Source organism: Pimephales promelas, chromosome 15 (genome assembly GCF_988280905.1).
Source record: "Pimephales promelas chromosome 15, fPimPro1.hap1.1, whole genome shotgun sequence".
NCBI lineage: Eukaryota > Metazoa > Chordata > Actinopteri > Cypriniformes > Leuciscidae > Pimephales > Pimephales promelas.
Window position 1 is genome coordinate 20,003,893 of NC_142783.1, and position 11,976 is coordinate 20,015,868.

The 11,976-nt window shown below is 38.7% G+C and overlaps 2 protein-coding genes across 3 annotated transcripts; both read right to left on the bottom strand.

Moving 5' to 3' along the window:
* Positions 1-1,357: 1,357 nt before the first annotated feature.
* Positions 1,358-3,438, bottom strand: hmx2 (H6 family homeobox 2). The gene is made up of 2 exons (XM_039669920.2): positions 2,972-3,438; positions 1,358-2,233 (listed from the first exon to the last, which is right to left on the bottom strand). The coding sequence occupies exons 1-2, from the start codon at positions 3,231-3,233 to the stop codon at positions 1,686-1,688; spliced, it is 810 nt and encodes a 269-aa protein (XP_039525854.2). The 5' UTR covers positions 3,234-3,438; the 3' UTR covers positions 1,358-1,685.
* A 5,675-nt stretch (positions 3,439-9,113) lies between these two features.
* On the bottom strand, positions 9,114-11,650 carry hmx3a (H6 family homeobox 3a). Of its 2 annotated transcripts, none has more exons than XM_039669919.2 (2): positions 10,940-11,650; positions 9,114-10,526 (listed from the first exon to the last, which is right to left on the bottom strand). In XM_039669919.2, exons 1-2 carry the CDS (start codon positions 11,223-11,225, stop codon positions 9,922-9,924), a joined length of 891 nt encoding a protein of 296 aa, XP_039525853.1. In that variant the 5' UTR covers positions 11,226-11,650; the 3' UTR covers positions 9,114-9,921. The 2 variants fall into 2 exon arrangements, with proteins under 2 accessions (XP_039525853.1, XP_039525852.1); XM_039669918.2 differs by having other exon boundaries at positions 9,114-10,529; positions 10,940-11,649.
* Positions 11,651-11,976: the final 326 nt, after the last annotated feature.

Below are 11,976 nucleotides of genomic sequence, written 5' to 3' on the forward strand. Positions count from 1 at the left end.
CTGCCATTTCACCAACAGATGGGTGTGTGAAGCAGTAAATGGAAGTGTACGCGCTTTCACTCAGTGAGAAAACACTGAAAACCCACAGGATGAAATTTACACGGAAGTCACATAAGTTTATGCTTGCATGTATGTCATGAACAGTCTGACCTCTGGTCTGAGCTGTCAATCAAACAGAAAGCAACAACAGTATTACCAGCAAGCTAGGAGCTTCTCTTTATCCTGCCTTTAGGGAAGTCACTGGTCTTTCAGGTTTTGCCGTTTTAGGGTAAAGAAAAAGAAAGAACTAAAAGAAAAAAAAATAGTTAAAAACAAAAATTGGTCTATATAACCAAGAAAATACTAAATGTAAAGCACTTTACAAATTTTTCAAAGATATTTTTTAAATTCTATATATTAAGACCATATCTGACACCTATGAATAATGGTATTCATTAATACCTTTAAAATGTATGTAGAATTTATTTAAAATGTATTGGTTAATATTTAACCTATATTTATGCGCAACATCACTTTTTTTTTCTCCAGATTTAGTTACTTTTAAAAGTAGGCCTACGTTGTGTAATCTGCAATCGATCGAAAATAACATATTTGGAGATGGCATTCAAACTGTTGTCATAATGTCGGAAAAAGTAGGCTTGTGTGTTGATAATGAACTTTCTCCGTGGCCGGAATAGAGAACATGGAATCAGTACAACACGACACCACTACACCCTTTGTAATTTGACAGCGGGTGAGTCTTATCAGATTGCACCGCGAGCACTGTCATTCTTGACTGCGGCTTCTCTGAGGCCCCGCTGCGCTTTTGACGTTCCGCTTGTCTCCGAGAATGTTTGAATGCGTGTTCGTGTGACAAGCAACATGTAATTATCCCTAATTGCGAAAGCATCAACTGGGGACACTTTACATGACCCAGTGTCACTGTAACAAAAATGTTTTTCTTGAGCTGATAAGCACACGAAAAAGAGAACCCTGTCACTATAAATAGCCTAAATACAGTATATAGGCCTACACACACACACACACACACACACACACACACACACACACACACACACACACACACACACAGTGAAACACTTTCACTTTTTTAATTTAATAAAATTAATGTATAGCCTAGGCCTTCTGCGATTCAAAATATTAGGAAAATGTGGTTGTTTAAAATCAAAGGCATTAAATCAAAACGAGGCATTGCCGTTGGAAATTCATTGTGTAGCCTATAGATTTCTCTTTAAAATAAAAATGAAATAGGCTACAATACAATATAATAAATGAAACATTGTTGTTATTATCATCATTGTTGTTGTTAATGTGTGTTCTTTTCTAATCTCGGATGTTTTCATTTTAGAGACAGGAATCGAATGATTACACTTTTATTTCAATGTTTTCACTCCTTATAATGTGTAAAACGGGTTAATCGGGGGACAGAAATGTAAATAAAAGTACAAAATAATCAGTATACACATGGTGTATTTTATAGTACATGTACAGAACTGTGTTGCTTTTGTGTTTTACACATAGTCTCGTTTAATTGCTGCATATTAAGAAATATAACTTTTCACCAAATAAAGAGGTATAAATAGACATGAATTTCGTCAAACATAGTTAAATGTGTATTTGTACGATTTAGTGTGTAATAGTGTAATAGTCATCCTTTAGCAAAGAATGTTCGTTGTGCGCAAAAGTTAATATTCAATCTTGTTGTAAAGATTGTATAATGGTAAAGCTGGTAAATTACTTCCAGGGTAATAGAGTGGGGTTGGAAAAGCGATGGACCTCGGAACCGGCACCCGGAGCAACGAATTTTCTCTGAAAACGAGGGGCATCCCAACCAAAGTCTGCGCCGATGCGTGCGCCATGTTCGCAGCTTCTAGCTCCGCAGAGAGCTGCCGTTTCCATTTGTTCCGCCGGTTCTGAAACCACGTTTTCACTTGAGTCTCCGTTAACTGCAGGCTGGAGGCGAGACAGGCTCTCTCGGAGCTGCTCAAATAGCGTTTCATGTCGAATGTGGACTCGAGCTGATAAACCTGACTCCGAGAGAAAACGGTGCGCGTTTTCTTCTTGGCGGAACTGCTCTGTTTGTCCGGACCGTCACGGTGTCTCTCTTCAGAAACGGGAGACATTTGGCTACACGCTCGCTCCTGCTCCTCTTTGTAATCCGGTAGTATGGATGGTGTCAAATGCGGCCGGCGGTCGATCCCATCCTGCACAGGTAGAAGTCCCTTTGTGGCACCTGCAACAAATACAGCACAAAACTATCGTCTTATCAAATTGTGCTTAAAGAATAACAGTCATTGAGATAAAGCTTTCGTGCTTCAGTGGGAACAATATGCATGACTGATGTGTCCAGATTAGTGAATTCAATAAATAGCCTAGTAGTTGATAACACGTCTATATTTAATGAAGTATAAAAAGTGCTTTGAATATTCTTCCATCATCAAATTCGCTCTGGTTTCCCCCCTGTTAGGCTAAACATCGCCATTACTCGATACTTTACACAAGAGTTCATTAAATCTGAACTCTGACTGTTTGATCGACTGTTGAAAGGTTACAAGTGCCCTGTTAAATAAACAATACAATATGACTAGCACTGGTGCACGATATTAATTAAATCGTGTTACATTTAACGCTCAATTGACGAAATGCAGCGTTGCCTCTGAAAGCCGACATAATCAATTAGCAGACTCGATTAAATTCGGTTAATTATTTGACCTTTCCCCTGTTCACCGAGGCGCGATAATATGTCGGATAAAAACACGACTGGAGTTTTATTCAGGGGACAACATTAGAAGACAGTCACCATAGTGACAACAAAATTGTGTTTTACTTAATGATTCTGAAGTAAGACGTTTTACAAAAGTGACTTTCTTAATAAATAAACATCATGAAATGAAATCACAAATATATTTATATTGACCATTGTAGTAACGAGTGTCTATAGCAAAACAATGACACTGGTATCGAGACTTACCAAGGCAGAAGTTGAGAGGCTGGTGCGGGTTGCAGGGCTCTGGTACACCGGACTCAGAGCAGTAACAGTCGCCCGAATCCTCTCCGGCACTACAGTCGTCCTCTGATGACACGGACAACGTCCGCTTTCTCGGCTGGGATTTGGCACTGTCCTTTGCAACTGACCGGACTCCCTCGTTGGAGGTGCCCAAAATGGACTGGATCGTGAAGCTTGAAATGGGGGCAGGCGAGCACTTGCTTCCGCTGTCCTCCGAATTATTCATTCTCGCCTCATAACAGTTCAAAAATGTTCTAAAAATGATCAAATGTCACACCAACAATACGTTCCGCTACACATAGAGAGTGTTTTTCTTCAAATCTAAAAATTGTTTGTTAGAGCTGATGGGACGTTAAAAAAAAACTTGTTTTTCGTGGGCTCAAAAGTGTTCGAATGCATTCCTCTCCACTTCCACGCGCTCTGGTCTCAAGGCGGGTGGAACGTGCCCTCATTTGCATGTAGGTAAGACCGGCGCTGGCCAATCACGCGCTCAAAGCGCGCCCGGAAATTTCAAATTCTATAATATTTGAGTTCCTCAATGGAGCGCTCGTTGGAGATTAACTTGCTGCAAAACATTAGGCTACACTGCAAAAATAAAAAGATGACAGTAATTTTAAAGGAGAAAAGAATGTAAAATGCAACAGTCCAAACAAGTACAAACCTGTTATTTGGCCGTGAATAACCGTAAGGTAGGCCTATATCTTATGGTAAACAATATTACGTTTTATAGACGACATTTTACTGTAAAATATTATAAACAAAATCAGTAAAAAGTGTGAATTGCTTTTTAATTTATACATATTCTATTTAGCGAGGCATTACATTTAGCCACTATTTTGTTAACAAATGTTTTAAAAAGTAAAAAGCACCTTAAAATTTATGGCGAAAGGGGCATTCGCAGAATTCACTGGGCAAAACATAACATTTGTTTAGTTACTTTTATAATGAACCAGTTACTTTGTATGCTTTTTATCAGTCATGGACATGAGAGTGCACATTTGACATTATATCTTGTTTAGTTTTAAGCTTATTTATTTAATTAATAATTAATGTGCATTGCTTTATTTTAGTGTCGTTTGTGTTTTATTGACCAGAGTTGGGGACGCCAAATTTGATTAACACAAAGTCAAATGGCCTCACTGTGCCACCAAGCGCTATCACACTTTGCAGTAACACAATATTTAATATTAAGGGCTCAAATTATTAACATCATTGTTAACAATATAGGCTATGCAATTTTTCTACTATAAATGTTCCAAAAAATGCTTTACACTGTACATGTAACAATTTAGCTTGTATGGTCAATATTTGTATTTTTCCTCCACAAGCAGGACGTTTGCCTGCAAAATATCACTGTAACGAGAAATTACAACCAACATTTTAATAGCTTTCTGTGAACTACGTGATGGATAATTATTCATTGTCATGTACGTGCCTCTGGTTTCCCACTTTGATAAATTGTGATTATTATTGCTTCTAATTTCAGTAATTTCCTGCTCCCTTATATCGACATACTATGTTTCTGTTTACAGGATAACGAGTTTAAATTTATATGTATTTATTGATTTTCAGATTTTGACTTATTGGAAGCCTATGACGCATGCCTCTGAAATGTAATTAAAAATGTAACAAATCTATACGTTTTTTTTTAAGATTGTCACAACATTTAACCGTGCAATTCAGAGATCCAGAATCCAGAAGCACGTTTTAAACAGCTTTTCCTGTTCAGCATGCTGCTGATCCACAGAGGTCCTCTTTGTTCATGAGTGGAGTTCTAGGCATCTCAAGTACACGCTTATAGTTCTCAAGTTCATGCGCACATCAATAACCAACAATAAACCAACCCCATAATCACAAGTCATTTGAATACATGGTTTAGTTCAAAATCATATATCTTATTAAACAGTCGTTTTAAATTCCACTAGTCGTGTGCTATAAATGGCAAATTGGTCAAATAATCCAACACACAGTCTAGGAACTAATAATGGATCCTATCTCATTTTTCTTGAAAATAATAAACTCATTCCACGTCCATTATCTCCGTTTAAGAATTAATTTGATCATTATGGTGGGCTAATCTACTGCCTCTGCGGGCCGGCTAGAGCGGGCAGGACCCTGTTTAATTGATTGACTAATTGATTGGGGGGTGTGCGCTCGCCCCACCCCTGACTCGTGTCTCGAGGGCAGCTGTGGCTCTGCCACATTAGCTCTCGTTAGCGTTTTCTAAAGGCTGGCGACACTTAACAAATGCTCTGGCTTTGTCGTGGTGACAGCGCGCGGACACCTAATGGAGCTGAGGGAGCCAGGGTTGAGCGATCCCGACTAAATTTCAAAGGTCGGGAATAGTGCCCTGCACACATGGGTCTCCCGACCACGCCATACCAGTAAAAATAATCAAACCCGGCCATTTTCATTTTGATTAAAATATTAATTATTATTATTACCTATTATTATTATTATTATTATTATTAAGCCTCTTGATAATTTTTGTGATTAATATAGGCTAAACTGAGCAAGAAGGATTTTCCATGATCTGAAGTCTAATAACCTACAATCACGAACTTTGCACCTGGCTACGAAAACATATCAGTGTGTATTTGCTTGGTCTTGTAAGGCTCTGGAAGTACGAAACGTGCAGTAGCTACATGTACGCGATGATGGAAACGATGTGGTTGAACTGTCACAATCTGCAACTCTGTTTGGAACGGTTGTTAAAGAGACCTATTGTGAGGGGCCATATGCCCACATATAGCCATTTAGTGCGTAAAATATGAGGGCCCAGTTCACAGCGGCCCAACGATTTATGGCGCATTCACATAAGGCGTGAAATCCGCAATGATCGTTAAAGAGAGGGTTTTATACGCTGCGCCTGTCAGCCGAGGCTGGGTGGCTTAAAGGCCGTTTAGACATATTAAACAAAAACAATACACCAAAAATGTAGACCCCATCATATATTCTACTGAGAAGGGAATGGCTATTATCAAAAAAAAAATAGTTGAAAGCTGTTTTTAACAAGAACATTTGTGCATATAGCCTGCCTTATTTTTACAATCTGAAAAGTTGTTTTTCTATATCAAAACTGTTATATGTTTCCCAAAAACCTAGACAGGTTTACCGTGATGAACACCCAGCGATTATATGGGACAATCTGTCACGCGTTCACACAGCTAAAGATCTTTCAAATCCGTCAGAACTGGCATTTTTTGCACGTGCTGTCAGTGCATGCGGCAGACAGTAATGACCGAACATATACACATCGAGCTCTGGCAAAAATGCTTCCCGCTAGAAAGACGGATGAAGTCATGGGCTCCTTTGATCTGCAAATCAAGCTTCGATAAATATTAAACAATGGGCCCTTTACACGTGTGTATTATGATATATGGCATGTCCAACTTTAAGATAAGGAAATTACCAGAGAAAATGATATCAATAAATTTTCTAAGTATAAACGCTGATTATGTTTCGATTTTCATTCAAGATTCTGAGGCTGGTCTTTTATTTTTTCTCAAATGGTTTTGCAGAGACAGAGAGAGAGAGAGAGAGAGAGAGAGAGAGAGAGAGAGAGAGAGAGAGAGAGAGAGAGAGAGAGAGAAGGCGGGAATCTCAAGCCCTGGAGGTGTACAATTTATGTAATCTACGGCTGGGAAATGAATTGGGTAATTTATTGGAAAACAGAAAGTCAAGAAGATTGGATCAGTATAGTTCAACCAAGGGCTTCTATTCATCAAGATCCAATTAACAACCTAACCATTGAGTCTTAATGGGTTTCCAATCTACTGCTCTGATATACTCATCAATCCCTGAGGGAGAAATTAAGCGAATCGACCGCCCCTCGGCGTTGTGGTGTCATTCCTCTCCGCAACTATATGTCAAATTAAAAACACAATTAAAATTTAAACTGTTTCAATCAGAGGCTGCCCCGCAACCTATGTTTCACTTAATAGAACTTTGATGAAAATCTGATGCTCGCTTTCAATCACAAAAGCAAATGGGAAAGGTGGGGCAAAAAAAGAAGACATCCTTTTGCCTGAATAACACCAAAACATTTCGAGAAAGTAATAGGCTAAGCAAATAGGCCCGCTCTCTCTCAAGCGTTGTACACGGGATTGAGTTCACGTTCTCGTCGTCTACTGTGGGTAAATGTGCTTTGCGGGGCGCTGAAAAACATTTCCACCGTACACAGTGAAAGATAATTTAATAGGACAGATGATAGTCCATTTTGTCAGTCTCATCCTATGACGCAGTGATCTACTATCACTTTCGCTAGAAAATGTGAGGTCGGCTAACTAAACGTATTGTGTTTTAACGAAATTGTTCAGTTTGAATAGCCCGAGTTTCGATAAGCTAACAAACCCCGCCAAATTTAGAAAGAAAAACACTGTTGTGCAAATAGGAATAATCATATAGACAGTGTATATGAGCACAAATGGGCATGCACTATTTTTGTCTAAACTTCCATGTTATTCTAACTCTTGTCTTCCATGTTAATGCGCATATAACATTTTATCTGTTTATCCCCATCTCCCTCCTTTGCATAAAGACATGGTCAAATGGAAATTATCGAGTGATAGCTATTTATTTTTTTTTAGTTTATGACAGTGGATCAAGGTCATCAGTAAGCCAACAAAGGGGGGAAGAACTGTTAACAATGCCCTTGATTTGAAACAATATTTTACAGACGTTATCCGATCAATACTCGACAGGCAATAATGCCTCTGCGATCTATTAATTCACCGTAATGGGCTCGTGCTGAGCATGCATTATATTATACGTCAATATAGGAGTTATGATTATTAGGCGACAATATTTGAATGTGCTCTTGGCTGAGTGCTCAGACCCAACGCAGAGAGTTGATTTCGACTTTATAGAGGAAGAGTGCAATAGGAAGACCAATGCTTGTCGATGAGCATGCTGACTGACCCATATTAAAGTTCTCTCGATGGTCCCTCCTTTTTCTATTTTTTAAGCCTTTAGTTTTGATAACAGTATAGGCTATGTTCAAAATCTAAAAATAATTACAAGCCCTGAATCTAAAGCTTTAAGGTCAAAGTATATGGACCGTTTTAAAGGGGAGTTTTTTTTAGGCTATAGGCTATTAATAATAATAATATAATAATAATAATAATAGTATTATAATATACACATAATTATAATTATAACTATTACTATTATTATGTTGTTGTTGTCTAACCTATTCCACTGAAATCAATAACAAATAATAAATGAACAGAGGTTGCGGTTGGTATAGCTAAATGAGACATATTCATTTTTTTCATGGATTGCTATAGTAATTTTACATCATAGCAATAAACTCATTACTTTTTTCATACACTCAAAATACAATGCAGAGGAGTTCAGTTTTTACTCTTCAGTATCTCTCTCTCTCTCTCTCTGTCACACACACACACACACACACACAAAGAGCGGGCAAACTCTTAATGCAATTCCGCCAGCTCTCACCGATAATTATACGGTCTTATTGACAACGCGATTTTGCAAAACACCGCTTGTAGAGTCCGCCAGATTTAAAGGTGCACCTGCTTGTAATTGAGATGGTAATGGGTATTTCAGCTTGTTGAGGCGTAGGCCTAAGTGAAACAATTCCGGTTTTGCTGCAAGCTTGGTTTAACTCGTGGTCTTTTATATTTCATAAAATATGCTGTAACTCAATAAACAATAATAAAGATTATTTTTTACATTATTTTCTTTAATTTTTAGCAAGGCGTACTGACAAAATGCATCATTAATTCATAAATAAACTAATTATTCCCCGTATTGATTTATTAATAAATTATTTACATATTCATTTGTTTACATCCCTTTATTAATATTTCGTTGTTTTGAAATTGATAGAACTACTTCCATATAATGTTGATACAGTGCTTCCTCCCACCGTAACTTTATGGGGTTGTGGAATCTCATGTCAGTTTTGACTCCCATGTTGATTTCTTAATATGGCCTATATTATTTAGGCCTACTGAAATTCATGTTTTTATTTGTACTCGCTAGTGTATTACCGACCGAGCATGTCCATATTTATATATAAACATTACTAAATTGTGAAACAATTTTTCGCTTCAACATAGCATTCGTCCCACAACGTCAATCAAGACATGTAGACTTTAATAGTCTTCGTTTATTTCACAACAGAATACAATGTAAAAAAAAACTTAGCTATTACTGTACAAATGACACCTTTCCTCATTTTGGTTCGTTATATCTGTACATGTACATATACATCTGTAAATAATATAGATAAAAGTAAAAGTTTTTTTTTTTAATTATTCGTGTTTGCGTGTATTCAGTTTAACTGTAGCTAATTTCTGTCCAATATAGCCTATGATTGTCCATTGAACGCGGGACCAGGAACACAAAATCATTTTCAGTAGTTATGTTCTCAACCTAAGAACTGAAATGTGTCTAAAATGCGAGATTCAAAAAGAACATGTTGCCCAAATATATGGATCATTTACAGTAGTATTGCACATCCGTGTTCATTGTGTTTTTCCCGGTGCTTAAAAAAACTTAACCAGGTGTATTAACTCTTTTCTTTGACGTGTCAACAAGTTGACGTGTGATATTTAAAGATAATAATAATAATGACAGTAAATTAACGAATAATTGTAATTCACCACCAACCAACAGCAACATCAGAAATAGGCCTCTAAACATTCGCCTTATTTATGTGTAGTTTTATGGGTATATTTGTGAGTTGTAAAACAAAAATGTAGGGCTCAAATGCATGATAGTGCGTCTTTGTACATTTTCTTTTCTTTCGTTTTAAATTATTTTCTAAACAAAAATATCTTCGTCTCTTGGTTTCAATTCCGCCTTTTCTCCCTTTCCCTCTTTCCGAGTCTCTGTAAAATTGTTTTAGTTACATAAGTTACATAAAAAAGGCATCTGTCGTCCTCTCAAACCGGTCTGAGGAGGGGCACGGAGGTGACGATGGGATGAGAGTAGTAAACCGGATGAGGGAAAGTGAGCAGCGGCTGGCTCACGGGCACGTTGCCCGCTGTGTTGGAGCTTTCAGAGGACGAGTTCTCGTGATACAGGATGGGTACCCTCACAATCCTTTGAGCTGCTGCGTGGCTCAAGTTGGCGGCCTCCAGCTCTGCGGCCAGCTGACGTTTCCATTTGTTTCTGCGGTTCTGAAACCAGATTTTGACTTGGGTCTCTGTGAGGTGAAGGGAGGCAGCAAGGCCGGCGCGCTCTGAGCTGCTGAGGTAACGTTTCATGTCGAAGGTGGACTCCAGCTGGAACACCTGACTCCGAGAAAACACCGTGCGAGTTTTCTTTTTCCGACAAGGCTTCTTGTCCGCGCCGTCGTCGTTCTTCTTCCAGTCGTCCACGCCGCCTTCTTTTTTACCATCTTCGACGTCGCTCTCCTCGAGGACAATCTCGTCTCCACTTTTGTTGTCGTCTTCATCGTCCTTTGCGTCCGGGTCTGATTTGAGGACGAGCTCAGGTGAGTCTCGGTCAGTGCCTGTGTTCGGTGACGAGTCTCTAACTTTCTGTGCTGCTACAAAAAGAGAGCTCAAATTAGCATTTGTTTTATTTCAGAAATGTTTTAATATCAACTTTCACAGGTCGCGTCACTTAGCCACATGACAGGTGTAAACAAGTGTGATTCGCACTGTCTCAAAAAATCTCAGTGTTTTTAAACGTAAACATTGCATTTTAAAATAAAACTCAGTCACTTCAATATTTAAAGAATGATAACATCTTATGATAATGAAAATAATGAAAAGACAGCTTATGATAATTGCTAGGCTACATGTAGCTTATGATATGGGCTATATCGGTCAGAAAACATTTCCCAAAATATGTTCTGAGCTGACTTGCTTGCTAGCAGAATCACGCTATTATTTCCGACGAATAACAAATCAATGCACACAACACAACAATCACTTATGAGTTATCAAAACGTACCTTCTGTTCTGTGAAGATGCGCAGATGCACTGAGTGTGTACGGGTACCACCATGCCGAGGCACGCTCAAGGTAAGCCGGTAACGCAAAGCGCTGGGTCGGCAACTCAAAGCGAGGAAAGTTAAATTCCCCAACCTGAGAGAGCGAGAAGCTGGCATCAAGTCCTGCTTTAGTTGAAGCCAAAATAGGCTTAGGCTTTGACGGCTTGGTGTCAGAATTGAGAAGATTTTTAATGAAAAACGGAGAGTCTTTTGCCGAAGCACATGTATCCTGGGTTGTTTCGGGCATGTTGTCTGGAAATTCGGGGTTATAGGCCTAATATATTTTGAAAATTGTTTTTTTAAAAAATCTTTAAAAAAAATAATATTTTAACAGTTTGAAGGTCCTTGGTAAACTCGCCCAGTGTTGGGAACTTAAACGCGGTTGTTTACGGCCAGCACTGACGTTAAAACGAAAGACAATAACGCGGGGCGAGATAAACAATATTAATCTTGCTGATCATCTTCCGAGAGTTCCTTGGTGAAAATGATGCTCACCGCGTCCGTCTGGCGCCAGATGCTAATGATGAAATAAAAATGTCACCCGAGTTAAATGCAGAAAGTATACGGCGATTGGGCACGTACAATAGCAAATGGGATGAAGGGAGAGATGGGAAGTGGAGAGTCGGGAGAGAGGAGGGGCCTCCCAGACTCTTCGCGTTGGCTGCTGGGCTGAGAGTTCTCTCCTGTTATTGGTCTTATATAGTCCAATTAGGTGGCAAATGAGGACGGACCATTAACACAAAGGAACAAGGATTTAGCTCAAGCGGTGTGCCGATGAAGGCAATAGCGAAAAAGGTGGTTTAGGCCACATTGCATATTTGGCCACATTGCAACTTTTTTTATCAATATAAAATGTTACATACGGACTTTCTACATGGGCATATAGTGTAATCTGTGTAGTTAGGGTCAGAGAGAAAGAAATGCTCAAATAGATATGAAGGAAAAGTGTTGAAAGCAAAACTAGATTTCCCCCCCCACATATGCCTAAGTCTACTCTA

Coding starts and splice junctions, on each gene's coding strand:
- hmx3a (XM_039669918.2), bottom strand. CDS start 11,225: ATGCCCGAAACAACCCAGGATACATGTGCTTCGGCAAAAGACTCTCCG. Junction 10,530..10,939: donor GCATCTTCACAGAACAGAAG/GTACGTTTTGAT, acceptor CTCTTTTTGTAG/CAGCACAGAAAGTTAGAGAC.
- hmx2 (XM_039669920.2), bottom strand. CDS start 3,233: ATGAATAATTCGGAGGACAGCGGAAGCAAGTGCTCGCCTGCCCCCATT. Junction 2,234..2,971: donor GCCTCTCAACTTCTGCCTTG/GTAAGTCTCGAT, acceptor TATTTGTTGCAG/GTGCCACAAAGGGACTTCTA.